This window comes from Pteropus vampyrus, unplaced genomic scaffold, assembly GCF_000151845.1.
Source record: "Pteropus vampyrus isolate Shadow unplaced genomic scaffold, Pvam_2.0 Scaffold722, whole genome shotgun sequence".
In the NCBI taxonomy this organism is placed as follows: Eukaryota; Metazoa; Chordata; class Mammalia; order Chiroptera; family Pteropodidae; genus Pteropus; species Pteropus vampyrus.
The window spans coordinates 100181-127826 of record NW_011889503.1 but is presented as its reverse complement, the minus strand read 5'-3'; the positions used below and the strand labels follow the sequence as shown (position 1 = coordinate 127826).

The window sequence follows — 27646 nt, the reverse complement described above, 5'->3', positions numbered from 1 at the left end:
ACTGCTCCAAACCCATTTTCATTTCCAAATCTCAATCCTCCAATTTCCCTATGAGTATTAATAATGGCTGGTATTTATTGATTATTGTATACCATTCGTTGTTCTAGACAGTTTTCACATACTAACATATATCCTCCCAACAAACCTATGGAATAGATATTACTATTTACATTTCACACTTAATAAAATTGAGGTGTAGAAAGTCCAAGTTACACAATTACTTAGTAGCAGGTATGGGATTCAAACGAAGACAGACACAGGATCCCATGTTCCTAACTTTTTAGCAACGGAAAAATAACCCTAAGAAAGCCTGGTCCTCCCTCTCGCTATGAGAACCCGCTGTATCCCTGAAGGCCCATAGGTGGCGCTGCAGGGACAAGTAAGCGCAGGGGCCGCTTCAATAGGAGGGGCTTATAGCGGACAAGGATTTGATCAATCACCCCGCGGTGGGAGGAGCCTAAGGAAGGGCAATGGGAGGCGAGAATTGTGTTGTGCGCAGGCGCGGGGCTGGCCACTTCCCGAGAGTGAGGGCTGCTGGGCCGGATGACGTGGCCTGGCAACGTCCGCACCGGTGCGACTCCCGGGAACCCGGCGCTGCCGGAACTGCTCGCGGCCTAGTCCCGACGCGCGTGTGCCTGGAAGCCGGTTCCAGGGACAGCGGCAGCGGCGGCCCGGCCTGCAGGGACCCGACGAGGCCGCTGCCATGGGAGAGTGATGCGCCTGCGTCCGCAGTTCCGCGGCAGCGGCAAGACATGAGGAGACCCGGCGGCAGGGGCAGCGGCGGTGGTTCCTGAGCCCCGAAATGGAGGAGAAATACGGCGGGGACGTACTAGCCGGCCCGGGCGGCGGCCTCGGGCCGGTGGACGTGCCCAGCGCTCGGTAAGGGACTGATCCGGCTTCCCGCCTCCTGCCTCCGGAGCTGCCCTCTCCCCGCTCCTGCGCTCGCGATCTCGCTCACTCGCGGACCTGGATGGCAGCTTGGCCGATGCGGGCACACCTCCGGCCGCTGCCCTGGGTTCCACCCGGATTGGCGCGGAGACCCGCGTCCTTCTCATCCCCCTGACAGCCCGGACAGCCTGCTTGATTTAACACGCGCCCTGGAGCCATCCGTTCTCTCCCCCTGCTTCCAAGCTGCTTCTAGCTTTCATTGGTTACTCTGTTCCCCGCTGCAGAATGAATGCTCTGAAATCCAGGACGGTTCCGTTTGAACCTCTGGTTTTCAGGGCACACCGTTAACCTTAGAACTGCCAGCCAGTTAACGTGAGAGGTTTTTCTGATCGATGAGAACCATTTCTGTTGACTGTTTCTCCTTAAAATAGTAGTTTAGCGACTAATTAATTTCTGACGTCTCCTCGCATAAGTTAGTGGAAGGTGTCACCGTCTCTTCTGACGAAGAAAAGCAAAGTACAGACGAACTTCGATGTTCAGGTTAACCCCACACATCAGGAATCCAAGCCGTCATCTAGTTTTCTTTGCCTTCCCTTGTTTATTATTAAATAAGAAATGTGTGCTCGTTGTCAAAAAATCTAAACAATACAAAAATTCATAGAGTAAAAAGCAAAAATTCCTCTTTACGCTCCCAGCCAATGTTCTCAGTAACCCCTAGGTAAATACAGTAACCACTTTCAAGCGTGTCCTTCTTGACCTGTCCTAAGTTCTGAGAGATAGTACCAAAGATGTATAAAAAAGGCCCAACAATTTGGCTGGAACTAGTATTCATTGCCTTCATTTTTAATGAGGTTAAGGTTTTCTCCATTTTAAATACTTATGATAACTTTGGAATTGTAGAAATAGTATTACTAACAACTATTTCTTGATTTTCTAATCTATTTTGAGAAACTCATTTTGTAAAGAACTATATCAGATATTTACTGTGACAGTAAATCCAATCACAATAGGCGATTCTGGTCTGGATTTGGTCTATACAGGGAAAATGTTATAAAGGACAGTGCTAGGTCAATTGACAAATTAGACTATGGATAGTAGATTTTAAAATGTCATATCAAATGTTAAATTTCCTGAAGTTGGTAATCAATTTTTTGAATCTGTCCATATTCTTAGGAAATTCAAGTATTTAGTGATAAAGGAGCATAATGTATGTAATTTACTCGCAAATAAATTAGGAAAAAAGTAAAGTGTGTATTTAGATAGATAATAAGGCAAATGGGACAATATTAACAATTAGTGAATATAGATAAAAAAGGTATACTATTGCAACTTTTCTGTAAACCTGAAGTTATTTTTGAATAAACAGTTTAAAGTTATTTACTCAAGAGATTGTGTTAGGTAGATGGGGGAAACAGTCCTTTGCCATCTTATTTGTATTATTTGCTTAGCAGAGCTGCCCTTCTATAGTTCATTGCAGAATCAAATTCAACTCAGGACTGGTTGAATTTTGCAAGTTTTCCTTTATAAAGACTAACAATTGAATAGTGGTTATAATCTGCAACAAAAACTAATTGATAAATCCTTTAATATAGATATTTTATGCATGAATTCACAAATATGAATTGTTTTAAATATTTCTATTTCGGCATATATAAGTTCTGTGCAGAAAAGGGCAGAGGGTGACAGACAGCATTTGTTAGGCACCTTCTATGTTCCACATGATTTGAGTACCGCATCTCAACCCTTAGCACGGTGCTACAGATCTTGTTTCACAGATCAGGAAACCGAGATGTAGAAAAGTTAAGTAATTTTCCCAAGGTCACACACCTAATAACCGAACTGAGAATTAGTTATCCCAAACCCCATGTATAGGTATAGTGCCTTCTGTATAGTAGACACAAGTATTTACTGAATGAATTGTATTTGAATTGCATGCACTGATTTTTTTTTTTTTTTTTTTTTTTTTTTTTTTAACTAGGAAACTGAGCTGCTGCAGTGGGCAAAGCCCAAGAAGCAGATTTGAGCCCAAACCCAAATTTCAGTAATCCAGGTTTATAGAACCAGAGATTGTTCTAAACCCTTTGCACAGAAGACCACTGATAACTTTGATGAGACTAGTTCATGGCAAATAATGACTTATAAGTTGAGGAGGTGGATTGTCTCCCCCTCAGTTGCCCAGAGAATCAGTGAGTGGCTTAAGGGCCACTGCCCTTGTTCAAGAGACTCTTTCCTCTACTCCCAACTTTCCCCCTTAGTAAATGAAACTTTATTGTTTCCTGCTGCAGTATGAACTAGGAATGTCTCCTTACTCATGTGTAGTTACTTGGCCTTAGTGTGTCACCATTAGCCCAACAGGAAAACTTCATGGAGACTTTAAAAATCAAAGTATTCAACTTTCAAAGTTAGAAAATTTCTGATTTAATAAGGTAACAAAAGATCTTCAATATATATTACATTAAAAGTCACATAGCATTATTAGAATGTACCTAAATATTATGTCCATACATGGAAACACAAAAGAAAAGGTTTGGAAGGACATACGTACCCAGTTGGTCACCTATGAGGAAGAAATTGGGAATGATTTTATTTAAAATTTTTATACAACTAGCTACTCGAGAATTACTTTTGTAATCACTGGGGTTTTTTTGTTTATTGTTTTTTAATTAAAAGGGGAACAAGTAAATTAGTGTCAGATCATAATAGTAACATATCAAGAAGTATTTTAATGTTCCATATGACTAAATCTTGCCATTAAAGAGCTAAATTTTTTGAGTTTTGTTAATATTTGAAACAAAATTTATTTAGAAATAATTGTACATATTGCTCCCATCTTCTTAAAACAAGTATATTAAATATAATTTACCTTTTCCTTGGTGACTTTTGGTCATTTTGAGCATAATCTGCTGAACTGAGTTTAAATACAGCCATTTCTTCAAAGGCTCCTTCCTAGTGCTAGCGTTTTGCATATGCACAATACCCTTTGAAATACCCTTTCTTTTTCCTTGCTTCATAATTCCTACTTAGTCCTTAATACATAATTACACTCTCAAGCTCTGAAGACCACCTTTGCTTCCCTGGTTAACAGTTACATAGTCGTTTCCACAGTTAATCCTTTTGAACTCTTTTACTTACGTTTGGCTCACAAAAATTCTTGTTTTCCTGCCTGTTTGTCTTAGACCTCAACTCCTTGAAGGCAGGATCTCTATTATGCATTTAGCATCTTGGATAGCACTTAGAAATGCTAAGTAACCAACTACAAAAACTTTAAACAAATAGGGATATATTCTGACCTCAGAGAAACCAGAGGTTGCTAGTATTTGTTCAGCCCCTCCGTGATACCATCTGGGACCAGATTCTTTGTCTTCCGTTCAATGCCATCCTAAGTGTAGCTTTCGTATTCATGCTTGTCCTAAAATGAATAACATTTTTTAGATAAGTTTTAGATAAAAGTCTTCCCTTGCAGGGAGAAAGAAGGTGAAATACTAGTTCTAGCTACATCTTTTTATCAGGAAGATGGAAAGCTGTACCTGAAGCCACCCTGTCAGGCTTCCCTTAGCTCTCATTGGCCACATATAGCATATAGCATATAGCATATAGTAAATTCTGCAAGGAATATTTGAAGAATAGCTAAATAGCCTCATGAGGGATGTACAAGGCTCTTTTGCTGACTTTGAGAATTCCCAGACTGCTGTGATTTCTAATGTACCTCTATTTTTACTGATCTTGTTCCCTCCCTGCCTTGTTGAGTGTTGTCCTTATTTCTGTCCCGCTGCCTTATATTTACACTTAGTTAAGAGCTTACAAAGGTTTTGAGCTTCGTTTTATTCTTTTCTTTCATTTTGAATTCATGGCTGAGTTGCTGATAGTTTAAGTTGCCAGAAGCTTGACTGCCTCCTATGTACCAAATTACTGCATTATATATGTTATGGTACTAAATATTACTGTATCACACAAGTATAATTGTAGAGTTAGCATTCTTTCATTTGGTAAACATTTGCTGAACACATATTATGCAAGTCCCTGTGTTAGGAGCTGAATAAACAAAGGATTTCACTCAACTATTATTTTTATTAGCTAAATGTGAATTGCTACCATGACCAGAGTGTTTAATTAGCATTAATATAGTTCATTTCCTTAAGTCTATACAACTTTTTTCTCTAGCTAAATGGGCCGAAATCTAAATTAATTCTTAGATTTTAATATGCATTTTGTCTTTCATATTTAAAGATGATTTTATTATTCATGTGAGCCAGTGTGAATGTATAATTGTAAACAGTTTAGAAGATGGGAACCTTTAAAGTCTTTTGGATAAACTTTGATTTTCTGTGTAACATGTTAAAAAGAGCATACTTAAACGACATGGGCTTGATTCTGTGGGCTCCAACTTCTGGGCTTCATATTTGGGTTCCATATTTGGATTTTTGTTTCATTTTTTGTTTATGTATATTTGTGGTTTTTATAATGATTCCTGTTACCTGTATAATAAGGAGAAAACAAAAATTACAGAGCTCCTTGTGATTTCAATGGTAATGAAACTTGTTTCTGCTTTTATTTTTTCAGATTAACAAAATATATTGTGTTACTATGTTTCACTAAGTTTTTGAAGGCTGTGGGACTTTTCGAATCATACGATCTCCTAAAAGCAGTTCACATTGTTCAGTTCATTTTTATATTAAAACTTGGGTGAGTGAGTATGCTTCTTTTTTCTCCTTAATGTTTTTATTTCTTGGAGAATCCTGTTTTATCTGAGTATCTTTAGGAAATTTTGCATAGAATATTTTGTGCATTCTTCCTGATGAGTAGTTGTTAAAGATTTTTTTAATAGAATACCTGAGGTTAGCTATATAAAGAAATTGATTAAGAAAAAAGGATTGTTGTACTCTAATAGCTTGCCAAAGCGTAGACTTTTACCTTAGTTTGCATTAGTGAGGTTTTTGCAAATTTCTGGCTTAGTAGAAGACAGCTGAATTTTCAAATCTGCTTCAGCATTCAATCTCTTGCAGTATCTCACATCAGCTAGCCTCTGAACAGCTCTATTGTATGCCCCTGAGAGAATAAGAATGAAAAGGGTGAATAATGTCTTAGTATATTTTATAAAAATAGCTTTGACCTCACAGACTCCCTAAAAGGGCCTCAGAGGTCTTAGAGATTCACAAACCATACTCCTAATTTAATCCAACCTCTCAGCAGACAGAATGTTACCTGAAACTTGTCTTGGCACAGACATTCCTTGTTTTCTAAGTTAAACCATGCTGGGCTGTGTTCACTACATGATAACGTCACACTACAGGACCCTCATATAATATAAATTTTACATTATTCTGTATATAATAAATTCTCTCTAAATAAAGATTCTCTGAACCTTGCATTTGATAGTGACCACCTTTTGTGTTAATAAAAATCTGCTAAAGACTCCTGAGAGTATAATTTTAGTAATTACGGAAAGTGATTCTTGACAAGGAAATTTTAAGCCCATTTGTATGCATTTTTATATAACTACTTTGGGAGTGTGAAAGGTAGGGACAAATAATTAGTACTTCATTTCTGTTATTTTAAGATTTGTTATACTGAATTTTGGAGGTGATTGGAATTATATTTTTTGGTATTTCAAAGTATGAAAAAATATTGAGACTCTTTTTCTGGCTTGTGACCTAGTTCAGAAGGCAATTACAAAAGAAAAGTTCCCAAAATGTTGGAATGGGAGCCTTATTAAAATAAGTATTGTTCTCCAGTATAATTTCTTTAGAGGATAAATACCTTTCAAGTTCTAGTATATTTGTTTAAAGTAAGTGTCTTTGCTTAAAACCACACCTTGTACATAAGATTAATATGTTAATGTTTCAATATTCACAGGGCTGCATTTTTTATGGTTTTGTTTCAAAAGCCATTTTCTTCTGGAAAAAGTATTACCAAACGCCAGGTGAGTTTTTTGCAGAATCCTTTTTTCCTAGCAGCTTCCCTTCCAGCAGACCAAGAGACAATGCTCTCTCTTTCATCAGGGTTGCTTAATGAATGATTTAAGTGCAAAGCATAGCATTTCCAGAGTTAGCTAGTCTATTCAGAATTGGGGCTTCAAGAGTGAACTATAAAGTGCTAAGATAATGGAATATTTAAAAATGCAGAAGAGGATAGAAAAATTTTAAGGCATGCATGCGATTATTTTCTCTAATACAGGTTCTTTATTCTGAAAGATTTACAAATCAGACATGGAGCTATGCACAAGAGCCTAGTACAAATGTGGGATGTGGATAAAGCATAGGGGTTATGAATGAGGCCTGTGGAGTCAGACAAATTCATAGTCTGTATGTCCTACTTACTAAATCTCACTTTGAATAAGTTACTTAATTTCTCTACCTTAATTTTCTCACCTGTGAAATGGAGATATTACCTTTTTAAGGAAGCTGCGAGGAATAAATGAATTAATACATATAAAGTTCTTAAAATAGTGCCTGACATATAGTGAGTGTGCAATACACATAGCTGTCACCCTCATCATCATTATCATTATTCTCTTTAGGCATCTGAGGTTTAAGATGCATACCAGAAATGTCCTGTGTTCTTTATAATCATCTCACATCACCTGTTTGGACAGTAGTTATACCCTACTACGTTTGCTTTATGCCACAACTCGGAACCCTATGCCATGTTTTATATTAGAATGACAAATTTTAGTACTTCTGTTTTAGAGACCAAGAACATTTTTTAAAATAGGGTTACTATTTTAAACCCCATCATGACCTTTTTCATCTCTTTTAAAATAATTGAAACATTGAATAGTCTTGGTGGAAAAGAATTTAAAGACTAAAATATTAAGTGTTTCTAGCAAACTGGTGAGAAATTAATTTAAAAAGAATTAAAAAGTTATACTTTATTGGAAAAGATTTCAAGATGTAACAGACAAGAATATAGAAAATGGAAAACAATACTGTCTTGCAGATTCACATTTAGTCAAGGGATCTTAACATTTTCTATTTCAAAATATGTAATTATTAAGCCTTTAAAATAGCTGTTACCATTATTATCTTTCTCTATGTGTATTAAGATTTTCAGATATTTAGCAAAGCATATGACTAAAATTGTTAATATTTTGTTTCCATTTATAGTGGATCAAAATATGTAAACATGCAGTTGCTGGATGTATCATTTCACTCTTGTGGTTTTTTGGCCTTACGCTTTGCGGACCACTAAGGTAATTAAAACTGCATATTTTAAATGTTTATTTATATTTCTTCATTTTTAATATTAGTTTATTCCATTATATTTTATGTCAGATACTTGTGTCAAGTTATGTACAAATGTTTCTATAGCATCGGGTATAACTCAACAAATATATATAAATATATTGAGTACCTGTTTAGTTTATGGACTAGTTCTTTGGTAAACACCATAAACATTTTGTTTATGACCTGTCGTAGATAATTTTACTACTTAGAGTCCAAAGTTTCAGAATATTTTTAGCATAAATGGCTTTTTTAAATCATTTATTGGTGATCCCTTTTAGCAGCTGATTTTAAAAAACTAGAAGGGCCTGAAGTAGTAGATAAAAACCAATATGGAAGAGAACAAATCTTTAACCCCTCCTCCGACACGTTATTTAAATACAACTCTGAAAGTACTTTAGCACCTACAGAAAATTCTTGAAAGATGATTGTAAACAAAATGTCTTAGGACTAGTGTGTCAATCATCAAATTAAAGGTGAATAACAAATTTGATATTCCCTAGACCTGTATAATCTTTGTATGCAAATGGACCAGTTCAGAGAAGGAAATGCTTAAGGGTCACTTAATTTACTAGGAATTCTAACATTTGTAACTACATTAGCATTCTTTTAATAGTTCTCCATATTTAAAGGGCTTTACTTATTGAGTAAAAATAAAAGAAAAAGTATCTTGCCATTGATGAGGGGGGAATATGAGGACAAGAAGTAAAGAGTAAGATGAAGGATGTTCTAAAGAATCTCACTCAGAATAGTGGCGTGGACAGAGTAGAAAGTGATAAGTGGGAAATGCTTTGTGAGACAACTTCTAGGTTTGGGTCCCTTTGGCTTATTTACCCTGTACTTCGTCACATGAAGAATATGCATGATTCCAAATGTCACATCCCTGTCCATGACAGCAGGAGCATCCTGGAGTGGTGGGAAAGCCGGCTGAAATATCTCACCTTGGGGAGAGCTTTTCAGTTTATGCTTGAATATGATTGGTGGTGTTGCTTATCTTCTCATTTTAAAATTCTTATTCATGACATTATGTTTTGGTCCTTACATTGCTAAATCCCTGTCCTTCTGTGTTAGGATACGGAAGGAAGGGGAATCATTCTTAAATTCTTACTTGGCTCCTTATTTACTTTCTGCCCTTAAAACCCCTCACAATACTAGCTCCTCTGCCAACATTGCCCCTCTCATTCTCTTACTAAAGCCATAACACAATTTCTTGATTAGAAAGACTCCGTTGGTGTTTCATAACCTGTCTTTTATTTTAGGTTAGTAGTATTCTACTGATTCATTTGTTTTCTTAAATTGTAATCTCCCAATATTACTAGAACTAAAGTTATTACTGCTGTGTTCTCATTATAGATTTTTGGGTAAAGAGGAAAAAATGAAAAATTTTAATGAGCAGCTGAAAATCTATTTATTGAGATCCTATAAGCTCCCTTTGGCTGGTGATGTTCTAAAAAATTTTTTTAATGTTTTATACATATGAAAGAGTAAATATAAGTAAATACATTTAAATCATAAAATGAACATTCATGTATCCAACATCCAGCCCCCAAAATAAAACCTTACCAGTCAGTGTCTTTGAAGCCCTCCTGATATGTCCCCCTTTCCCCTCCCATTGGATGTAAGCAGCATCTTAAGTGTTTTAGTCTCTTGGTTTTCTTTATAATTTTACCATATATAAACATTTCTTTTTTTAATGTTTAACTTTATAGGTTTTTTAGAATTACATTGCATGTATTTTTCTACAGGATACTTCCATTCAGTGTTATGCTTGAGATTTTCCCATATTGATGCATGTAGTATGTAGTGTGTGTGTGTTTGTGTGATTCATTCATTTTTATGTCAGTTTTCTGAAATATAATTCACATCATAAAATTATAAAATTCACCCTTTTTGTCTTAGTCCATTTGGGCTGCTGTAACAAAATACCATAGATTGAGTATCTTATAAACAACACAAACTTATTTCTCATAGTTTTGGAGGCTGAAAAGTTCAAGAGAAAGGTGAAGCAGATTAATGAGGGATTGCTTCCTGGTTCATAGACAACTGTCTTTTTACTGTAACCTCACATGACAGAAGGGGCAAGGGAATGCTCTGTGGTCTCTTCTATAAGAATACTAATCCCATTCATAAGGGCTCCAACCTTATGACCTAAGCACCTCCCTAAGGCCCTACCTCCAGATACCCTCACACTGGGGAATGAGTTCAACATATGAATTAGTGGGGGATGGGGAGGGCACATAAATATTTAGCCTAGCATTTGTAAAGTGTACAAATCAAGGGGAAATATTTATTGTCTTTTACTCTAGTCGAATTCATGCTTTTTGATAAAGATCAGATATATTTCATGAATTATAATGTTTTATTTTCGTAGGACTTTGCTGCTATTTGAACACAGTGATATTGTTGTCATCTCACTACTCAGTGTTTTGTTCACTAGTTCTGGAGGAGGACCAGCAAAGGTAGAATTTTCCATTATTAGCTACTTGAAAATTGAAAGCATACATGTGAAATGTTCTCCAAAGCAAGAATATAGTATCTTTTACCATCCAAAAGAATGCAGAGGCTTTTTCTACTAATTTAAATTTTTTCTTACCAACTTTGTTTTTTACTTTTTATTTTGACATCATTATATATTCCTAGAAAGTTGCCACAAATAATAGAAAGGTCCTTGAGCCTTTTACTCAGATTCAGTAGTAACTTCTTACCGAACTCATTTCTACTGTCAGAACCAGGAAATCAACATTGGTACAATCCATAGACCTTATTCAGATTTCACCAGTTTTAAATACATTCGTGTGTGTGCGTTTGTGTCTGTGTGTTGTAGATTCATGTAACCACCACCACAGTCAAGGCACAGAACCTACTGATCACCACAAACATCTCCTTCATGCTGTACCCGAACCCTTCCCCACCTCATTTTTAATCCCTATACATCATTTTTAGAAAATACCTAAGAACTTGTTATATTTAAAGTCTGATGAACATTTTTTAAATGAACATTTATACAACATTTTGCCAACTAGGCAATCCTATTCATCTTAAATAATTTAGTATTATCCCTTTATAGTAATCGAGTCATCCATCTGTAATTCCAAATTCTAACAATATTTTTATTTACTAAAATGTTTCCTGTGCGTGGTACATTGTTCTAGTTATAGGGGAAAGGAGAAATAAAGACAAACTATAATTGTCCCTGTTCTGAAAGGGGCTTCAGGCTAGGTAATGGAGGCAGATGAATAAAATAAAATGAACAAAATAATGTGCCAAATAGAGCAGAATGAGAGACTACTCAGCCTGTAGGTTTCACATTGGATCGTTAGTATTGAAGTATATGCCACTGTTTAAGCTTTTCCCTGTCACTCATAAGAGTACTGCAAAATGTCAAGTGGACTGAAGAGTTTGGTGGAAGATATTTGTAAACACATAGAATAAAATATAGATGGATAATTAATCTATGGGCAAAGAAGAATTTTCTGAGCATAAAAGCAGTGGGAAAAAAATCACAGTCATTTCGTAAGGTATATAAATGTTTAATCACTATATTGTATACCTAAAAACTAATAGATTTTGTCAACTGTAATTGAAGAATTTTCTTAAATAAAAAATCACAAAAGGAGAATTTAGTTCATTTGATTTCATAAAGCTTTTATATAACAGAAATCATTGTGCAAATAACAAACTAAACAACATTGCTACAAATAAAAACTTTACATTTCTCTGAAATATAAATCAATTAGAAAAATGCTTAAGATCCTCAACAGAAATGAACAAAGGACAGAGAAAGACAACTCACAAAATAAATACAAATGACTTCAAAACATTAAAAAAAATAATTTTTGCAGCACCAATAATCAAATGAGTACGATCTTGCATATCTTCTCATTGGTGTCAATACTGAATCTCAGCAATGATCCAGGACTCAGTGATTTTTTTCTGAGTTGTGAGTGAAACACTATAAAATTCTCAGTTGCCCTCTTTGTTAACAAAAGATTAAATTTCTCCATATCTGAGTGTTCTCGATGTTGCCATATCCTGATTCAATGAAAATTATGAAATTTTAAATTATGTAGTTTATGTATACTGACTTGCCAACTATCTACCACACTAACACAAGTGTAGTGGTAATCACATAATGAATAGAATAGGATTGTCACTTTTCATTTTAAATTTTTATTTAATGGAAGTATCTGGTATTATACCTGTACATTTGTAAACATAGAATGTATAATAATGCTATTTAGGTTGCTTCTGTACCCCAAATTCTGGAATATTTGCATAAACTAGGCTATTATGTCCTTTTCATAATTTTCTTGTGTCAAAATCCTTTCTCTGGAATGAGAACATAAAAAGTTTATCAGCTTTTAAGTGCCTTACACTTTTACTAGATATTAGAAATGACTTTGCTAATTTTCTTAATGTGCCCTCTTAGTTCTAGTTCCCTAAAAGAGCGGTAACTAGAACATTGATATGTTGTAGAATAAGATAAGTCCTTGCTAATTATTCTTTAGCTACTTAGGCTTTTCAACCAGAAGCAATGTAACATTTGCAAAGATAATTTCTATAAACGTTAAGTTTGTGCATGGTAACATAGCTAGCCGTATTAGCAAGTAGACAATTGAAGTTGTCATTATGTGTCTTAAATGCCCTTAAAATATCCTGCAGAATTTGTTGAAGCTCTTTATTTTTATCTTACTGTTAACACTATAAATTTATATTGAATAGTATAAGGGCTGTAATGTCAGATGTTATTTTACTTTAAATATTTACTTGAAAAAATTTTTCTTTAGCATTTGTATAGTCATTGGTCTTAAAAATGAACTCTTGAAAAAGCCATCCTTAGATTATTCTCTTCATTTTCAGACAAGGGGGGCTGCTTTTTTCATTATCGCTGTGATCTGCCTATTGCTTTTTGACAATGATGATCTCATGGCTAAAATGGCTGAACACCGTATCCTTTTGCAATAGATCAGAGTTATGAAGTCTTGCAGAAAAATAGAAGACTGGCACAATGGGAAATAGAGTGACTGAATTAAACTATCAGAAATTTAGGGACAATGAAAGTATTTTAGATTGTCCTCATACCGAAAAAAAAAAAGGATTTGCTACTCAAGAAAATCAGTCTATTTGCTCCCTTGTAATTTAACAGTTTAAACGCTCATTTTAGAAGTCAGTAGCAATTACTAAATATAAACATTTTTTAGATTAAATGAACATTTGGCATCTTCAAGCCTGAAAAGAAAAGTTTAAATTCCTTAATTTGGTATTCACTCTCTTGCTCTAAATTATTATTTTCAACTCAGCCCCACTCTTCTCTTATGCAAACCTGACTTTGCAGTCAAATATGTCTACTTATTTTCTCCTACAGACATACCTTGTTCTTTCCTATCCATACACCTTTGCCCTCTCCATTTAGCAGAAATCAGAACACAAGTTTTGATTCTTCTGGTTATAGATACTCACTGACCTAAAACTTGGTTAGCTAATATCAGTTTACTTTGTTACAATGAAAGAGGGTGCCGTGACTTTGCAGAACTCCATCCAGGTTGCTTGTGATACAGCTATGCCCCATCACTCTCATTTGCTTTCTGCTTCCTTTGCTGAGGGTTATGTGGTCTGTGACTTAGAAACAGATTTAAGACTGATTTTACATGTCATTCTAAAAGAGCAAACTTTATTTCATTGAATAGGAGTGGTCCAAGGAGATTCCTTGCTCTTGTCCCTTCCTTCTACTTGTGTGTGTACTTATATGTCTTTTGGGGGTTAAGTACTAAAATTTAACAACTATATCTTAGGAACCATTATAATTGTTTTAGAAACAACAAAAGGAATATAAGACCATCCAATTTATTGATCATGCCCCCAAATTAAATTTTAAATTGTTTTGTTTTAAGGGAGACTATTGAAGGTAGTCAGGTTTGGGGCCCCAGACTAGTCTGTAGTCAACTTAAAATAATGTAGCTAATATTAAGGAAGACTTAAACGTTCAACAAGTAAGTATTTGGAATTTTTTCCTTTACTCCAATTCACTTAGCTGAAGGACATCATGACAGTGCTCTAACTCACATGCTTTACACAGCCATTGCCTTCTTAGGTGTGGCAGATCATAAGGTATGTTCTTTTCTCTTTTGCTCATGTGACCAAAAGATTCTGAGAAGTTACAGCAACTGGAACTTTAAAAGTGTGTTTTTAAAAAGTTATCAGTAATTTCAATGCTGCCTGCCATTTAAGTAGTTTAGGAATTTGGGATATAGTTCCATTTCTTCTAATATGTACTTAAGGATTGACTATTGGGGACTGCATGTATTTCTAATGAGATTTATTTAATTTTATTTGTAGGGTGGAGTATTGTTGCTAGTACTGGCTTTGTGTTGTAAAGTTGGTTTTCATACAGCTTCCAGAAAGCTTGCTATAGATGTTGGTGGAGGCAAACGTCTTCAGGCTTTATCCCACCTTGTTTCTGTGCTTCTCTTGTCCCCATGGGTCATTGTTCTTTCTGTGACAACTGAGGTAAGACCAGGAATTCATTGGTAATAAGTAAAATGAATTGCCGTTACTTATAAATGTTAGTTCAGTACATTGTATTTTATTTCAGTTAGAGATTGCAAGTGGCTTAAATTATCTTTGCTTTTTCTTTGTAGTTTTTGAAAAAAAATTTTTAAGGTTAACCATTTTACTTATTATTTTTAATTTTTATTATGATGACATTGGTTAACAAATCTAGTAAGTTTCAGGAGTACAATTTAACAGTAAGGCAAATATATACACAACACACACACATACGCACACACGTATGTGTGTGTGTGTGTGTGTGTATATATATATATGTATATATATATATTTCATTGTGTGTTCACCGCCCATAGTTAGATTTCCTTCTGTTGAAAAATTTTTGGAGTAAATTTTATTGTTCATAGAAAAATTAAATTAAATACCATTACATTTATATATTCCTACCATGCCTGTGACTCACAGGAATCAGTTGAAATAATACCTACCATGCGCTAAGCACAAGGATTATGGGTCACCTAGTATTTATAAAATTATTAAACAATAATGCTTTTGTTTTTAATACTTCGGGGAATATTGGGGAAATGTGCCAATATCTTATAGTTCTTATATTTTGGCATTTTAAAATCATACTGAATCATGAGAATATTTGTTTATACATAAAGAGATTAACTAAAACATCTTACAAGATGTGAACTTTATACTCACATAGTATTGACAATTTTTTTTTTTTAATTTCTAGAGTAAAGTTGAGTCCTGGTTTTCTCTCATTATGCCTTTCACAACGGTTATCTTTTTTGTCATGATCCTGGATTTCTATGTTGATTCCATTTGTTTAGTCAAAATGGAAGTTTCCAAATGTGCCCGCTATGGGTCCTTCCCCATTTTTATTAGTGCTCTACTTTTTGGAAATTTTTGGACGCATCCAATAACAGACCAGCTTCGGGCTATGAACAAAGCAGTACACCAGGAGAGCACTGAGCACGTCCTATCTGGAGGAGTGGTAGTGAGCGCTATATTCTTCATTTTGTGTAAGTGTTTTTCTCCTTAGCAAATTTCTTCTTATGGTTTCTGATATTCACATCATTTACTTATATTTGGAAAGTTGTTCAGTGCTTGCATTTTGTGCTAGTAGATACTGTGTTGGTTTGGGGGTAGCTTAATTTTTAAACTTTTGTAATATTCCTTTTTTTTTCTGTTTTTAGCTGCTAACATTTTATCATCTCCTTCTAAGAGAGGACAGAAAGGTACCCTGATTGGATATTCTCCTGAAGGAACACCTCTTTATAACTTCATGGGCGATGCTTTTCAACATAGCTCCCAATCAATTCCTAGATTTATTAAGGAATCACTAAAACAAATTCTTGAGGAAAATGACTCTAGGCAGATCTTTTACTTCTTGTGCTTGAATCTGGTAAGATTTTTAAATATTAGTGGCATATCTTAAAAAGCTTAATCTCTTAATTCTGACAATTCTGGTATAATTTTAGTAATTTCTAAATTTCTTATAATTGGAGATGAGCTAAAATTACATTTTCTCTAAGTAGAAAGATTACAGGATAATAAATGTTTAGACTACTTAAGCAAACAATTTTTGAGGTATTTTAGAAATATTGGTTTAGTGTGCTATTTCAAATCAGTAACCATAGTAGCTTCTAAAGATTTTATCTACTTGTAGGATCTCACTACAGACCAGATTGCTAACATTTTATAGCTTAGTTTATTGAGTTCTACAGACATATAAATAAAACTATCTCCTTTTAAATAATTTATGAGATGGACATATCTAATTTATCCTAGTTTCTTACAATTTTTGTGAAATGAAGTTTTAGTAGAAGTGCCAGTTAACTAAAGAGGCAGTTATATTTTCAAGTAAGGATTGGGTATAATTAAGGGTTAAAATCCTCGTGATTAAATTCTCATAAATCTCTCTTGAAACAGTTTTTCCCAATATACTCCTCCCCTATTTTTTTTAAACATATTTTAGCTTTTTACCTTTGTGGAATTATTCTATGGCGTGTTGACCAATAGTCTGGGTCTGATCTCAGATGGATTTCACATGCTCTTTGACTGCTCTGCTTTGGTCATGGGACTTTTTGCGGCCCTCATGAGTAGATGGAAAGCAACTCGGATTTTCTCCTATGGGTAAGTACACTGTTCGATGTAATGTAGCATAATGAAAAATCTTAACTGCAAATTCCATCTTAGGGAATAAAATTTTACTATTCTTAATACAAATAATTTTTCAGAGTTTTACTTCCTTTAATTTGAAATAGATAAGGGGAAATGAACCAAGCATTTGATAAATACAGTGGCAGTAAGCTCAAGATTATACTTGCTAACAAATCCCTCTTGTAGGCAGGGAGCAAAAATCAGTTAAACATTGAGCTCTTTGCTCAACGTGTTTTTGAGGCATTGAAATGTACATGGTCGTTCAAATCTTTGCTGTTAAGAGTACTCAAAATTTGAAAGAGCTGTGCATGAAATATTTTTTTTTTTTAGGCAAGGCAACCCTTGGTTGACCTCACAGATTGCAAGGACCTTGCCATCTTACAATCCCTTATTATTATTATTATTATTTTAATGCCTACAGCACCTGATCTTCCTAGGTGGTCTCCTATCCAAGTACTAACCAGGCCTGACGTTGCTTAGCTTCCAAGATCAGACGGGATTGGGCTTGTTCAGGGTGGCATGGGTGTAGACTGAAATAACTTTTCATTAAGTGAATAATTCAGTTCAACAATATTAGAATCCCTGATTTGTACAAGGTATTTTGTTAAGACCTACTCTAAATAGATTAATAAATTCAGCTCTTATTTTGAACTATTTATATTGTTAAAGATAAGTGAGCCAAAGATACAAATGATTTTGGTACAAAGCAGAATTTGTGTGCTGTGACAGAAATACAGAGCACATCAAGGGCTTAAAGGAGAAATAACTTCTTGCTAAGAAATTAGGAAAGATTTTGCATAAGAAGGTACATTTATTTATTAATAAATATATAAAATTTGAACAGACATATGTCCAGAAAGTACCTTCCAACCTACTAGTATGTTTAAAATCTTGGTAATTTTCTAATCTTACTATTTGGGCAGTTGAAAATTTGGACTTGTTTTCTCATGTATAAATAATGTTTATACTTTTAAAATCATTGTCATTTCCCTTTTCTAAAAATATGTCCTACATTTTTAGGTATGGCCGAATAGAAATTCTCTCTGGATTTATTAATGGACTTTTTCTAATGGTAATAGCTTTTTTTGTGTTTGTGGAGTCAGTGGCTAGATTAATTGATCCTCCGGAATTAGACACATACATGTTAACAGTAAGTTTTTTTATTTATCTAAGTTTCTCATATTTTATCTTTTATTTAAATTAACATGAATTCCTATCTTACTGTTTACACTGCTGATTTTTAGAAATTAATCTTTTTCTCTAATATTTTAGTAGTCAGAATGTTAGACGACATTCTAAAACATACAGATTTCTTTCTGACTTATTAAATGTTTTCGTTTGGAGATGCATTTTTAAATACCTGAGGAAATTTGTTAGAGATAGAATCAGAAAAACATAATTTGTGAGGCTTTACTCCATAGATTATATTACTGCCATAGCAACTTTTAATGTTTATCTATGCCTCTAGACCTTTACATGTGCTATTTCTTGTAGTTGGCCTGCCCTTCCCTTACTTCTGACCTTCAGCCTTCCTCAAGACTTTGCTTATATGTCTCCTCTGGTGGCTTACTTTTCTTAATCCCTCTCTTCCTCAAAGTTTGTTAGATTTCCCTTTCTTAGTATTCCCATTGTGTTTTGTGCATTCTTCTTTTAGCAATTTTGAGTTATAATTTGTCATTCTTCCATAATTAAGATATAAGTGAAGTGTCTTCAGGACCTGAATTGTGTATCATTAAAGCTTAACTTCTAGCACCTGGCTTGTAGTAGGAACTCAGCAATTAATTGAATGACTAAAAAGCAGTTATAAGCCTTGTTGGTGTAAGTATAAGTAAAATGTTTTTGGATTACAGTTTGGAAATACATTTTGAATTTTAAATGCTCATGTCCTTTGGCCTTTAATATTTATTACAGAAATATTCACACAAGTATGTAGAGGCACATGATTGATTGTATCATTAGAGACAATGATGGGGAAAAAAAAACAATATCTACCAATAAAATGACTAGTTAAGTAAATCTGTCACTCACAGAATACCATGCAGCTATCAAAAAGAATAAAGTTTATATACTGGTGTGAAGAATATTTACAAGATGTACTAAATAAGTGAAAAAAATTACAAAGCAATATTATAATATGAACCTGTTATTGATTTAAAATGATATATATGTATTTATATTAGTATGTGCATAGAAAATACACAGTCCTCTTAGGAGTGGCTATTGGGAGTAGAATTATAGGGGGCTTTCATTTTCTACATTTGTATGATGAAATACATAAATATGAAGTATTTCTCAGTAGAGAAGAAGAATTTATGAGGCAAAGAGGTCTCTATAAGCAGTATTTGGTTTCATTCAAAATTCATTAACCATCTTCAAGCTCATAAAGCTAACTGAAAATTTAAAATCTAACACGAGAGTCACAGGAAGAAGTAAATAAGCTCCATACATGTTTACAGAATTAAATCCCTCCTCTTACTACCTTTGAAAATTAATAAAAATTATCAGTCCCCCTTATTTTTATGTTTCTTTAATAAAACAAATGGATTTCTCTAAAGGAGAAATTGTAGACACATGTAAATTAAATAACACCTCAAGCTATTATTCAAAATCATTTTGTAAGAGGATAATCAAGGGTAAGTAACTTTGTTTATCCTTTGAGGTGTTATTGTGGCACCATAAAATCAAGATAATTCCATTTGTTTAAAAAAAATGAGAGATTGCTTTTATATGTTTACTTTCCATTGTACCTTTTTTACTTTGGAAAATTTTACTATAAGACACAGTAAGACTATATTTATTTGGAATCCACTAGTTAGTAAATTATAATCATTACCTTAACAAACTATTGAAATTTGCCTAGTAATATAAACAAGATTTCAGGTATAGTGTATATTTGCAATACTTTCATACTTTATTTAAATAAACAAAAGCATCATTTATTTATTCATAAGCCATGAACCAATTATATCCCTTAAAGCAATTCCAAATCTCTCTACTTGTCAAAATTTTGTTGGGTATTTTAAAAAATATTCTAAGATTGACTTTTTGTAAATTTTGGATTTACTTAATGAACTTAATGAGGTTTTACTATGAATACTTTCAAGACTATAAACAGAAAAAATATATATATAACTATATACTAACTTTTAAATAACAAATTTATTTTTTAAATTACAAATTTAAAGATTTTCTTTTCTCTCTCTTGCTAGCCAGTCTCAGTTGGAGGGCTGATAGTAAACCTTATTGGTATCTGTGCCTTTAGCCATGCCCATAACCATACCCATGGAGCTTCTCAAGGAAGCTGTCACTCATCTGATCACAGCCATTCACACCATGTACACGGACACAGTGACCATGGGCACAGTCACAGCCACGGATCTGCACACAGAGGCATGAATGCTAACATGAGGGGTGAGTCCTTGCCAAATATTGGTCTACTTTTCAACTGTGTTGTGAATTGACACTATTTATATTAAATATTGGTCTTCTGGTACAGTTTTTTGAAAAACAATCTGTGGCTATAAAAGGTCTGAAGTATGCTGTAGAAAATGCTCACATTTGTTCACAAATGTCGATTAATTATTGTAATTATAGATTCCTTTTTATAGTGACAGTTACATAAATATTATTTGCCAGGGAACATTGAGTGTGCCATTATGAACTTTCACTACAGAAGAACCAGGAGATTTTATTGTACTGGAAAAAAATTGGGAAGTATTTATTACTTATATTGAATTATTTATTCTGATTGTTTAAATAATTGGGGTAATGTTAAAACTCGGCTCAGTTTCTCTGCAGCCTTCCCAGACAAACCACACCATCATAAAACTCACCTTTTTACCACAATGCTGGGAATTCTATAAGGGTGGTAACCATGTTTTAATCATTTTGAAGTACCAGCCCCTAGGAGAGCGCCAGGTGCATAGTAGGTACCCAGTAATATTTGTAGAATGGATAAAAGAACTAAATTATTAGATGTGCTTTGATTTTTAATGTTTTTATATATTTTACTTGTAGGTGTATTTCTGCATGTTTTGGCAGACACACTTGGCAGTATTGGTGTGATCGTATCCACAGTTCTTATAGAACAGTTTGGATGGTTTATTGCTGATCCCGTCTGTTCTCTTTTTATTGCCGTATTAATATTTCTCAGTGTTATTCCACTGATTAAAGATGCCTGTCAGGTTCTACTTCTAAGACTGCCACCAGAATATGAAAAAGAACTACATCTTGCTTTAGAAAAGGTATTATGTGTAATTTCTTCACTATTTTCTTTTAAAATAGCATTTGAAATTGATGAGTTGACCTAACAAGAAATGTACAAGATATGAATGAAGAAAATAGTTTTACTTAAAGGACATAAAATAGGAACTGAATAAAGAGAGAGAGATATTTCCTTGGATGGGAAACTGTATTGTGAAGATGTTGGTTTTCTTTCATTTAAATCTCAATGTAGTTGCCTTTCATTTGGATTTTTTTTGTTTTGTTTGTTTTTGTTTTAGGGGAGAATAGTTAATCCAGTATTACTTGGAATCTTATTTGGAAGAGTTAATACTTGAGAATGAACAAAAAAAAATACAAGTTTACAGAATTATCTAATTAATTAATAGGATCGTATCTTGTGATTATAAAGTAACACAATTAACTAAGGAAACTAACAGTTTTGTTCTTGCATAAGAATAAACACATAAATTGATTCTAATTTTAAAAATCAGAAACAGACCTAGGACCTTAAGAAATTCAGTGTATACCAAAGATGACATTTCAGATCATTGGAGAAGAAAGGGTTGACCTAATTAACATTTCCACTTGGTAGAAAAGAAAAGCTATACTTGTGTGCCACACCATATAAAAATATATTTCCAGTGGATTAAACATATAAATGACAAATTATAAAACTGCTAAAATGAAATAGAAAAATCATTTTATAGTCACAGTGGTAGCAAAAGCCTTCTTCATATGCTTGAAGTAAAACCAGAACCCAAAAAGAGAGGAAAAAAATCTACAGATTGGACCATGTGAAAATTGTCCATTGGCAAAAGATTCCATAACAAATATGAAATACAAGTCAGGCCAAGAGAAAATATTTGCAACACATATAACCAGGCAAAGGCCTACTATTCATAACCATTTTTAAATCAAGAAAAATGGACTGAGAATATAAACAGGCAATTCATAGAAAAAGCAAATAGAATGTATTTCAACTTGTCCTTCTATTCAATTAGGATCTGCCAATGAAAAGTTAGCATCTTGAATATTTAAAGCATAGCATCTTAACCCACTGTTTTCATAAAATTAGAATAGTTCTCTCACCTCACAATTACTGAATACTATATCCTACTAATAAAAGTCTTTTTATTTCAAAATAATACATGTCTCTTACAGAAATACCAAAATACAGAAAAGTACAAAGAAGCTGGGGAAATCACATATAATTCTACCACCTGGAAAGAAATACTTTTAAAAGTTGCTTTTCTATATAAAAATATTTTGAAATGAAAATGACAGAAAAAATTTGTAACTGCTTTTTAAATGTTTCTGCATTTTTGTCATGTTGATAAATATTCTAATACATTTTTAATGACAATGATGTGTTACATTGTATGGGCAGTCTATTTATTTAACCGGCCCTCAATTGGAGAATTTGGAGGATATCTTTTGAATGTGTTATCTCTGTATAACAAACAATTTGCAAATGTATCAGTATAAAGGAAACAATATAGTTGATTAAATGTACCTACTGTTTAGAATAGGCAAAGTACATCTAATATAGGTAAAAATTGGTGTGCATCTGTTGGGTGTAAAGACATCTATACCCCAGTCACTTCCTATTCAGAGCTACCTTCCTTGGCATCACTCCTAGGTCAAATATTTTAGGCACCTTTACCTCAATCTATTTGACCCTCTCCTCTATTCTTTCTCACTTTTGGGCTCTCATTATCTTTTTTTTTTTTTTTTAATAACCAGCTTAATAGTGGTTCCTAGACCAAAAAGATTGCTTTATCTTAAGTAAATTATTGCCTTTAAGCCCATTTATATCACCTCTCCTTTTATTTGACAGATACAGAAAATCGAAGGATTAATATCATACCGAGACCCTCATTTTTGGCGTCATTCTGCCAGTATTGTGGCAGGAACAATTCACATACAGGTAACAGCTGATGTGTTGGAACAAAGAATAGTGCAGCAGGTAACAATCTTTTGTTTTTAAAGTAATTTCAATTGAGGTAATTCATGCATAAAATTGTACACATTATAAGTTATACAACTTTATAGTAATTTAACTGCTGGAAAATATCAGTCTTTCAGCTAAGGATAAAGTTATATAACTTATTTTTACATCTAGATTTGTTTTATATCCAAAAATGGTTAAAACCAAATCAAGTTTTAGTATTTAGAGGATAAGTTTAAGTTAATGTAAAAAATTCATTCATAGTCCACCTTCATTCCCAATAAATTATCAAAAAATAAGTTATTGTAAATGTAGCCCAGAGTTAATAATATTAAAGTTGGCAGGGTATATGTTATGGTTGAAGATAAGGTTCAAAACAGTTCCTGTGTCCTATTCTAAACATACTTAACTGGAAACAATAACTTTCTTTTTACTACTTTGAATGCGAGATCAGAATTTACTGGCCTTCTAAAAGATCCTATCTAACATTTGGCCAAATAAATAGCAAACATATTTTGAAGATTTATCTTTTACTATCTGTAGCTATAAGAACATGATACCGATTATTTAAGATGTGCATTAAATACATTAATCTAAATGCTTTAAAATATGGATTTTTATAACAGGTTACAGGAATACTTAAAGATGCTGGAGTAAACAATTTAACAATTCAAGTGGAAAAAGAGGCATACTTTCAACATATGTCTGGCCTAAGTACAGGATTTCATGATGTCCTGGCTATGACAAAACAAATGGAGTCCATGAAATACTACAAAGATGGTACTTACATCATGTGAGATAACTCAAGAATTTCCCCTGGGACATGAACAATGAAGATTAAATGACTCATTATTTATAATATTGCCAGAAGGAAGAAAATTGCACATAATTGTACAGAAACACTTTGTCGTATTTGAAGTTTAAAGCTCCCTACTGCTGGATCAAGGAATCTTTCTTAAAGGAAATTTAAATACAGAATGAGGCATTAATTGTTCAACTAAAATAATTATTGAATTATGTGTATAACAAGAATCTTAAAATTTGAATGAACACATCATCTTTGAAAATGAACATATAATGGAATCAAGTGAAGACCAAAATTACTTCTGTGTTTGTTAGACAGCATCTCCATTGTAAATAATGTATTTACGTGTTTATTACAAAGACCAAAATGAAAAATTTTTAGTCAATTTTTTGCATAGCCCTAGGATAAAATAGGGATAAAAGTTCTATATTTATGGATTTTCTGTATATAAAACTGGTTTCTAATTATAACTTAAATCCATTAAGTAAAATCTGTATTGCCACTTTAAATGTAAACTAAATTATTTGGGAGAAACTTCAACCACTGATGTGAGACTAGCAGTGAGAACAGGGAAGTATAACATTATATACAGTTTTTGATGTATTACAAAAACCAACCACTCCATAAAATAAATTTTTTTACTTTTGATAATATTTGCAAATGAATAATTACTTTATTAGGGTAAAGAACTTACACTAAGTTTTATCCATGTTTTCATTCACTTGTCTTCTGCCTCTAAAGTAGAATATTCCATTTCTGATTATGCATCTGGCATTCCTAGTTGCTTATCAATTTGGTATCCAAACAGTGCTTTTCATCTTTTCATTTAACTCCACATGTTGTGGAATAGCCAGTTGAGAGAATCATAAATAATTGTCAACTCAGAGTTGAATTTTCTGCCTATAAATGTAATTTTTAAAAAATTTCTGGAACATGTAGATACATAAGAAATATTGAAGCATAGGTAGTTATTTTAAAGTTTAATAAGTAAATATTGTCCATAAACACTTGGGTACCATGAAATCAAAATATTTACCCTATAACCGCTTTTCTATAATAATAGCTAACTTATATTTTTTAATTTCTAATTTAAACTGAAAGTATAGTCTGAGAAGACTGTATGATATATATGCAGTTTTATAAACACCAAAGAATGTTGTCCAAAGGAAACTTTTAACTACCTGTCTATTTATAAGAATCTGAATATTTTCATTCTTATACTAGAAATTTTGATAAATAGGATGAATTAATTTTAGTATGGGTACTATTTTATTATCGATACCATAAAAGCCAATGTGTATTGTAAATCATATTTTTGTCTTATTATATTTAATATGTGAGAGGTTTAGAAATTTGTTATAAGTTATTTTGGTATTCCCTGTCTTCTCTTTACACACTATCTGGTCCAAAATCTTCAATACATATTAAAATTTTTGAATGGTGGGAAAATAATTCATATTGATGTTTCAATGCAATATTTACACACTAAAAAATTTTAAGTAGATAGGTACAATAAATATTGCACCATTTCCCTTAGAAGGCATATAAACCACAGGAAAATTAAATGGTGACTGAGAAATATCAAGAATAGAGTGAAGACTGGCTGAAGGTTAAGGGGGTGCAGGTGAGAAGTAGAAAAACTCCAGTATTAAAGAGCACCAGGGTACTGGTTCCAGCTTATATAAACCATGTGACTTGAGGCAAATCAGCCTCTCTGGGTGTCTTTTTTTTCTCATACATAAATTCAGAATAAAATCTCAAATTCACAGGGTTATGAGGCAGAAAAGGAATAATGTATGTAAAAGTGAATTGAAAGTTGAAAAGGGCTAAATAAAGTTGAAGAATTATTATTTTAAACCTGACTTCAGAGGTAGCTTTTATTAATTTGTCTCTTTTTTCTATTGAAGTCAGTATCTAAGAGAGTAATTAGATATTAAGTGAACAAACGAGGTTAAAATAATGCCCCAAATAGAAGCCTAATTATAGACTGTTTGCCCCAAGAAGAGTGGTGGTGATTGGTTAATACCCCTATTCTCTCCCTTCCCTTTCTCTCCAACCACTGTTTTCCATTATTACCAATTTAGGAGATTGTGCTTTCTACTTAGAATAAACTTTACATCTTTTATAATATAGATTTATTGTTTCTTTTACATGATAAATGATGACACTTTAAACTTTCCTAATTGCAGCACAAGAATAATGAAGCTATACATAATTAGATATCTCTAAAGGATTCTGGTTTTACGTTGAACTTAGATTATGAGTCTTCCCTAAAATATCTACTATATTAATGCGGAGATTCATGTTTACTAGTTAATGGTCACATGGTCCAAATTCAAAAGAGTAAATGACAGCCTCCCACCTCTGTCACTCAGATATACAGCTCTCCTTTCTAAAAATTACCACACTTGTCAGTTTCTAGCATGCCCTCCAGATATTTTATATGAATATACAAGTAAATACAGGTATATGTTATTTTTTACTTAGAAATTATTCCATAGTTGAAACATTAAAGAGCATCCTCATTCTTTTTCTTAGTTGTATAGTACCCCTATTGATGGGTTTTTTTAGGTTCCAATCTTTTGCTATTATATGCTGTATAGTAACCCTATTGATGGGTTTTTTTAGGTTCCAATCTTTTGCTATTATATGCTGATACGAATATCCTCGTACAGACAAAACCATTCTGCATATATGCAAATAAATATGTAGAATAAATTCCAACAAGCAGAATTTCAGAGGCAAAGGGTTTAGGACATTTATAAATCTGAAAAATATTCCTAAGTTGCACTTCATAGAGATTGTCACAGTTTGCCATGTAACATAGTCACAGGTCTGTTCATATTCACAGGTCTCGGCATTAGGGCAAGGACATCTTTTGGGGGTTGTTATTCTGCCTACCACATGGTTGCTTGGGGACATGGAGTTTGTTGAAAAGGAGCAGGTGGGATCTTTTTGGAGTGATGGAAATGTTCTATGTCTAGATCAGGGTGGTGGTTACACAAGTGTATACAACTATCAAAAGCTTAAATTATAATTTAACTCCTACATTTTTAAGTGTTTCTTTGAAGTGTCTTTATAGTTTGCTGGTAATTATTTAGAAGCTACTATGTGCTTCTGTAATAAGCACTACATAATCATCTGCTTTTTTCTCCTAGTATTCTGGTGTTATCACATACTAAATTTGCTTTAGCATATATTTCAATAATGCAGATTAGATGTTTTCAGGTACATATTTTTCCACTTTCTACAGTTCTTTCCCATTTGAATTTAAAGGCCAAGCAGGTTTCCCCTTGCAACAAAGTATAGATCTGTCAATATTCACACAGTTATGGAAAGCCCATTTAAGAAAATAATACAATTCAATAGTTAAAGCATTCAATAAATTCACTGAAAAATTTATTAAAGTCCTTTATACAAAGACATTGCTCTAGGAACTAAGGATAAAGTCAATAAAACAAAGTCCTGCCCTAATGGACCTTACTTTCTAATGAAGACAACCTAGTATGTAAAAATGTCAGGTTGTGAAAAGTACTATGAAGAAAACTACCGAACCCTTACCATATGTCAGATGGGCACTGTTCTTAGCAATAAATATGTGTAATTATTATCCTACTGTTTGTTCTCTAGGCCTACTGAAAAGTGCCAGTCTAGAATCTTCAAAGTCTTGGGAATTCCCTTAGCCTTTCTCTTGTGTTAGAACTATTTTTTTTTAATCCCACATCTTCCTTTATTTTTTTTTAATTATAATATATATATTTTTATGGTGACATGGGTTAACAAAATCCAATAAGTTTCAGCTGTACACTCTAACAGTAAGGCATATATATATTTACACTGTGTGTTCACCTCCCATAGTTAAATTTCTTTCTGTCACCACAT

General features: G+C 33.3%; 1 protein-coding gene and 1 pseudogene across 2 annotated transcripts; one reads left to right on the top strand and one right to left on the bottom strand.

Annotated features, from left to right (window-relative positions):
* The first annotated feature begins 497 nt into the window (after positions 1–497).
* SLC30A5 (solute carrier family 30 member 5) lies at positions 498–25626 on the top strand. Of its 2 annotated transcripts, XM_011385458.1 has the most exons (16): positions 498–879; positions 5449–5571; positions 6742–6808; positions 7992–8077; positions 10480–10567; positions 12969–13056; positions 14140–14216; positions 14445–14615; positions 15358–15646; positions 15821–16029; positions 16603–16760; positions 17808–17937; positions 19997–20198; positions 20805–21031; positions 22849–22977; positions 23586–25626. In XM_011385458.1, exons 1-16 carry the CDS (start codon positions 803–805, stop codon positions 23754–23756), a joined length of 2292 nt encoding a protein of 763 aa, XP_011383760.1. In that variant the 5' UTR covers positions 498–802; the 3' UTR covers positions 23757–25626. The 2 variants fall into 2 exon arrangements, with proteins under 2 accessions (XP_011383760.1, XP_011383761.1); XM_011385459.2 differs by lacking the exons at positions 12969–13056; positions 14140–14216 and having other exon boundaries at positions 523–879.
* Positions 17200–17318, bottom strand: LOC111734017 (annotated as a pseudogene).
* Positions 25627–27646: the final 2020 nt, after the last annotated feature.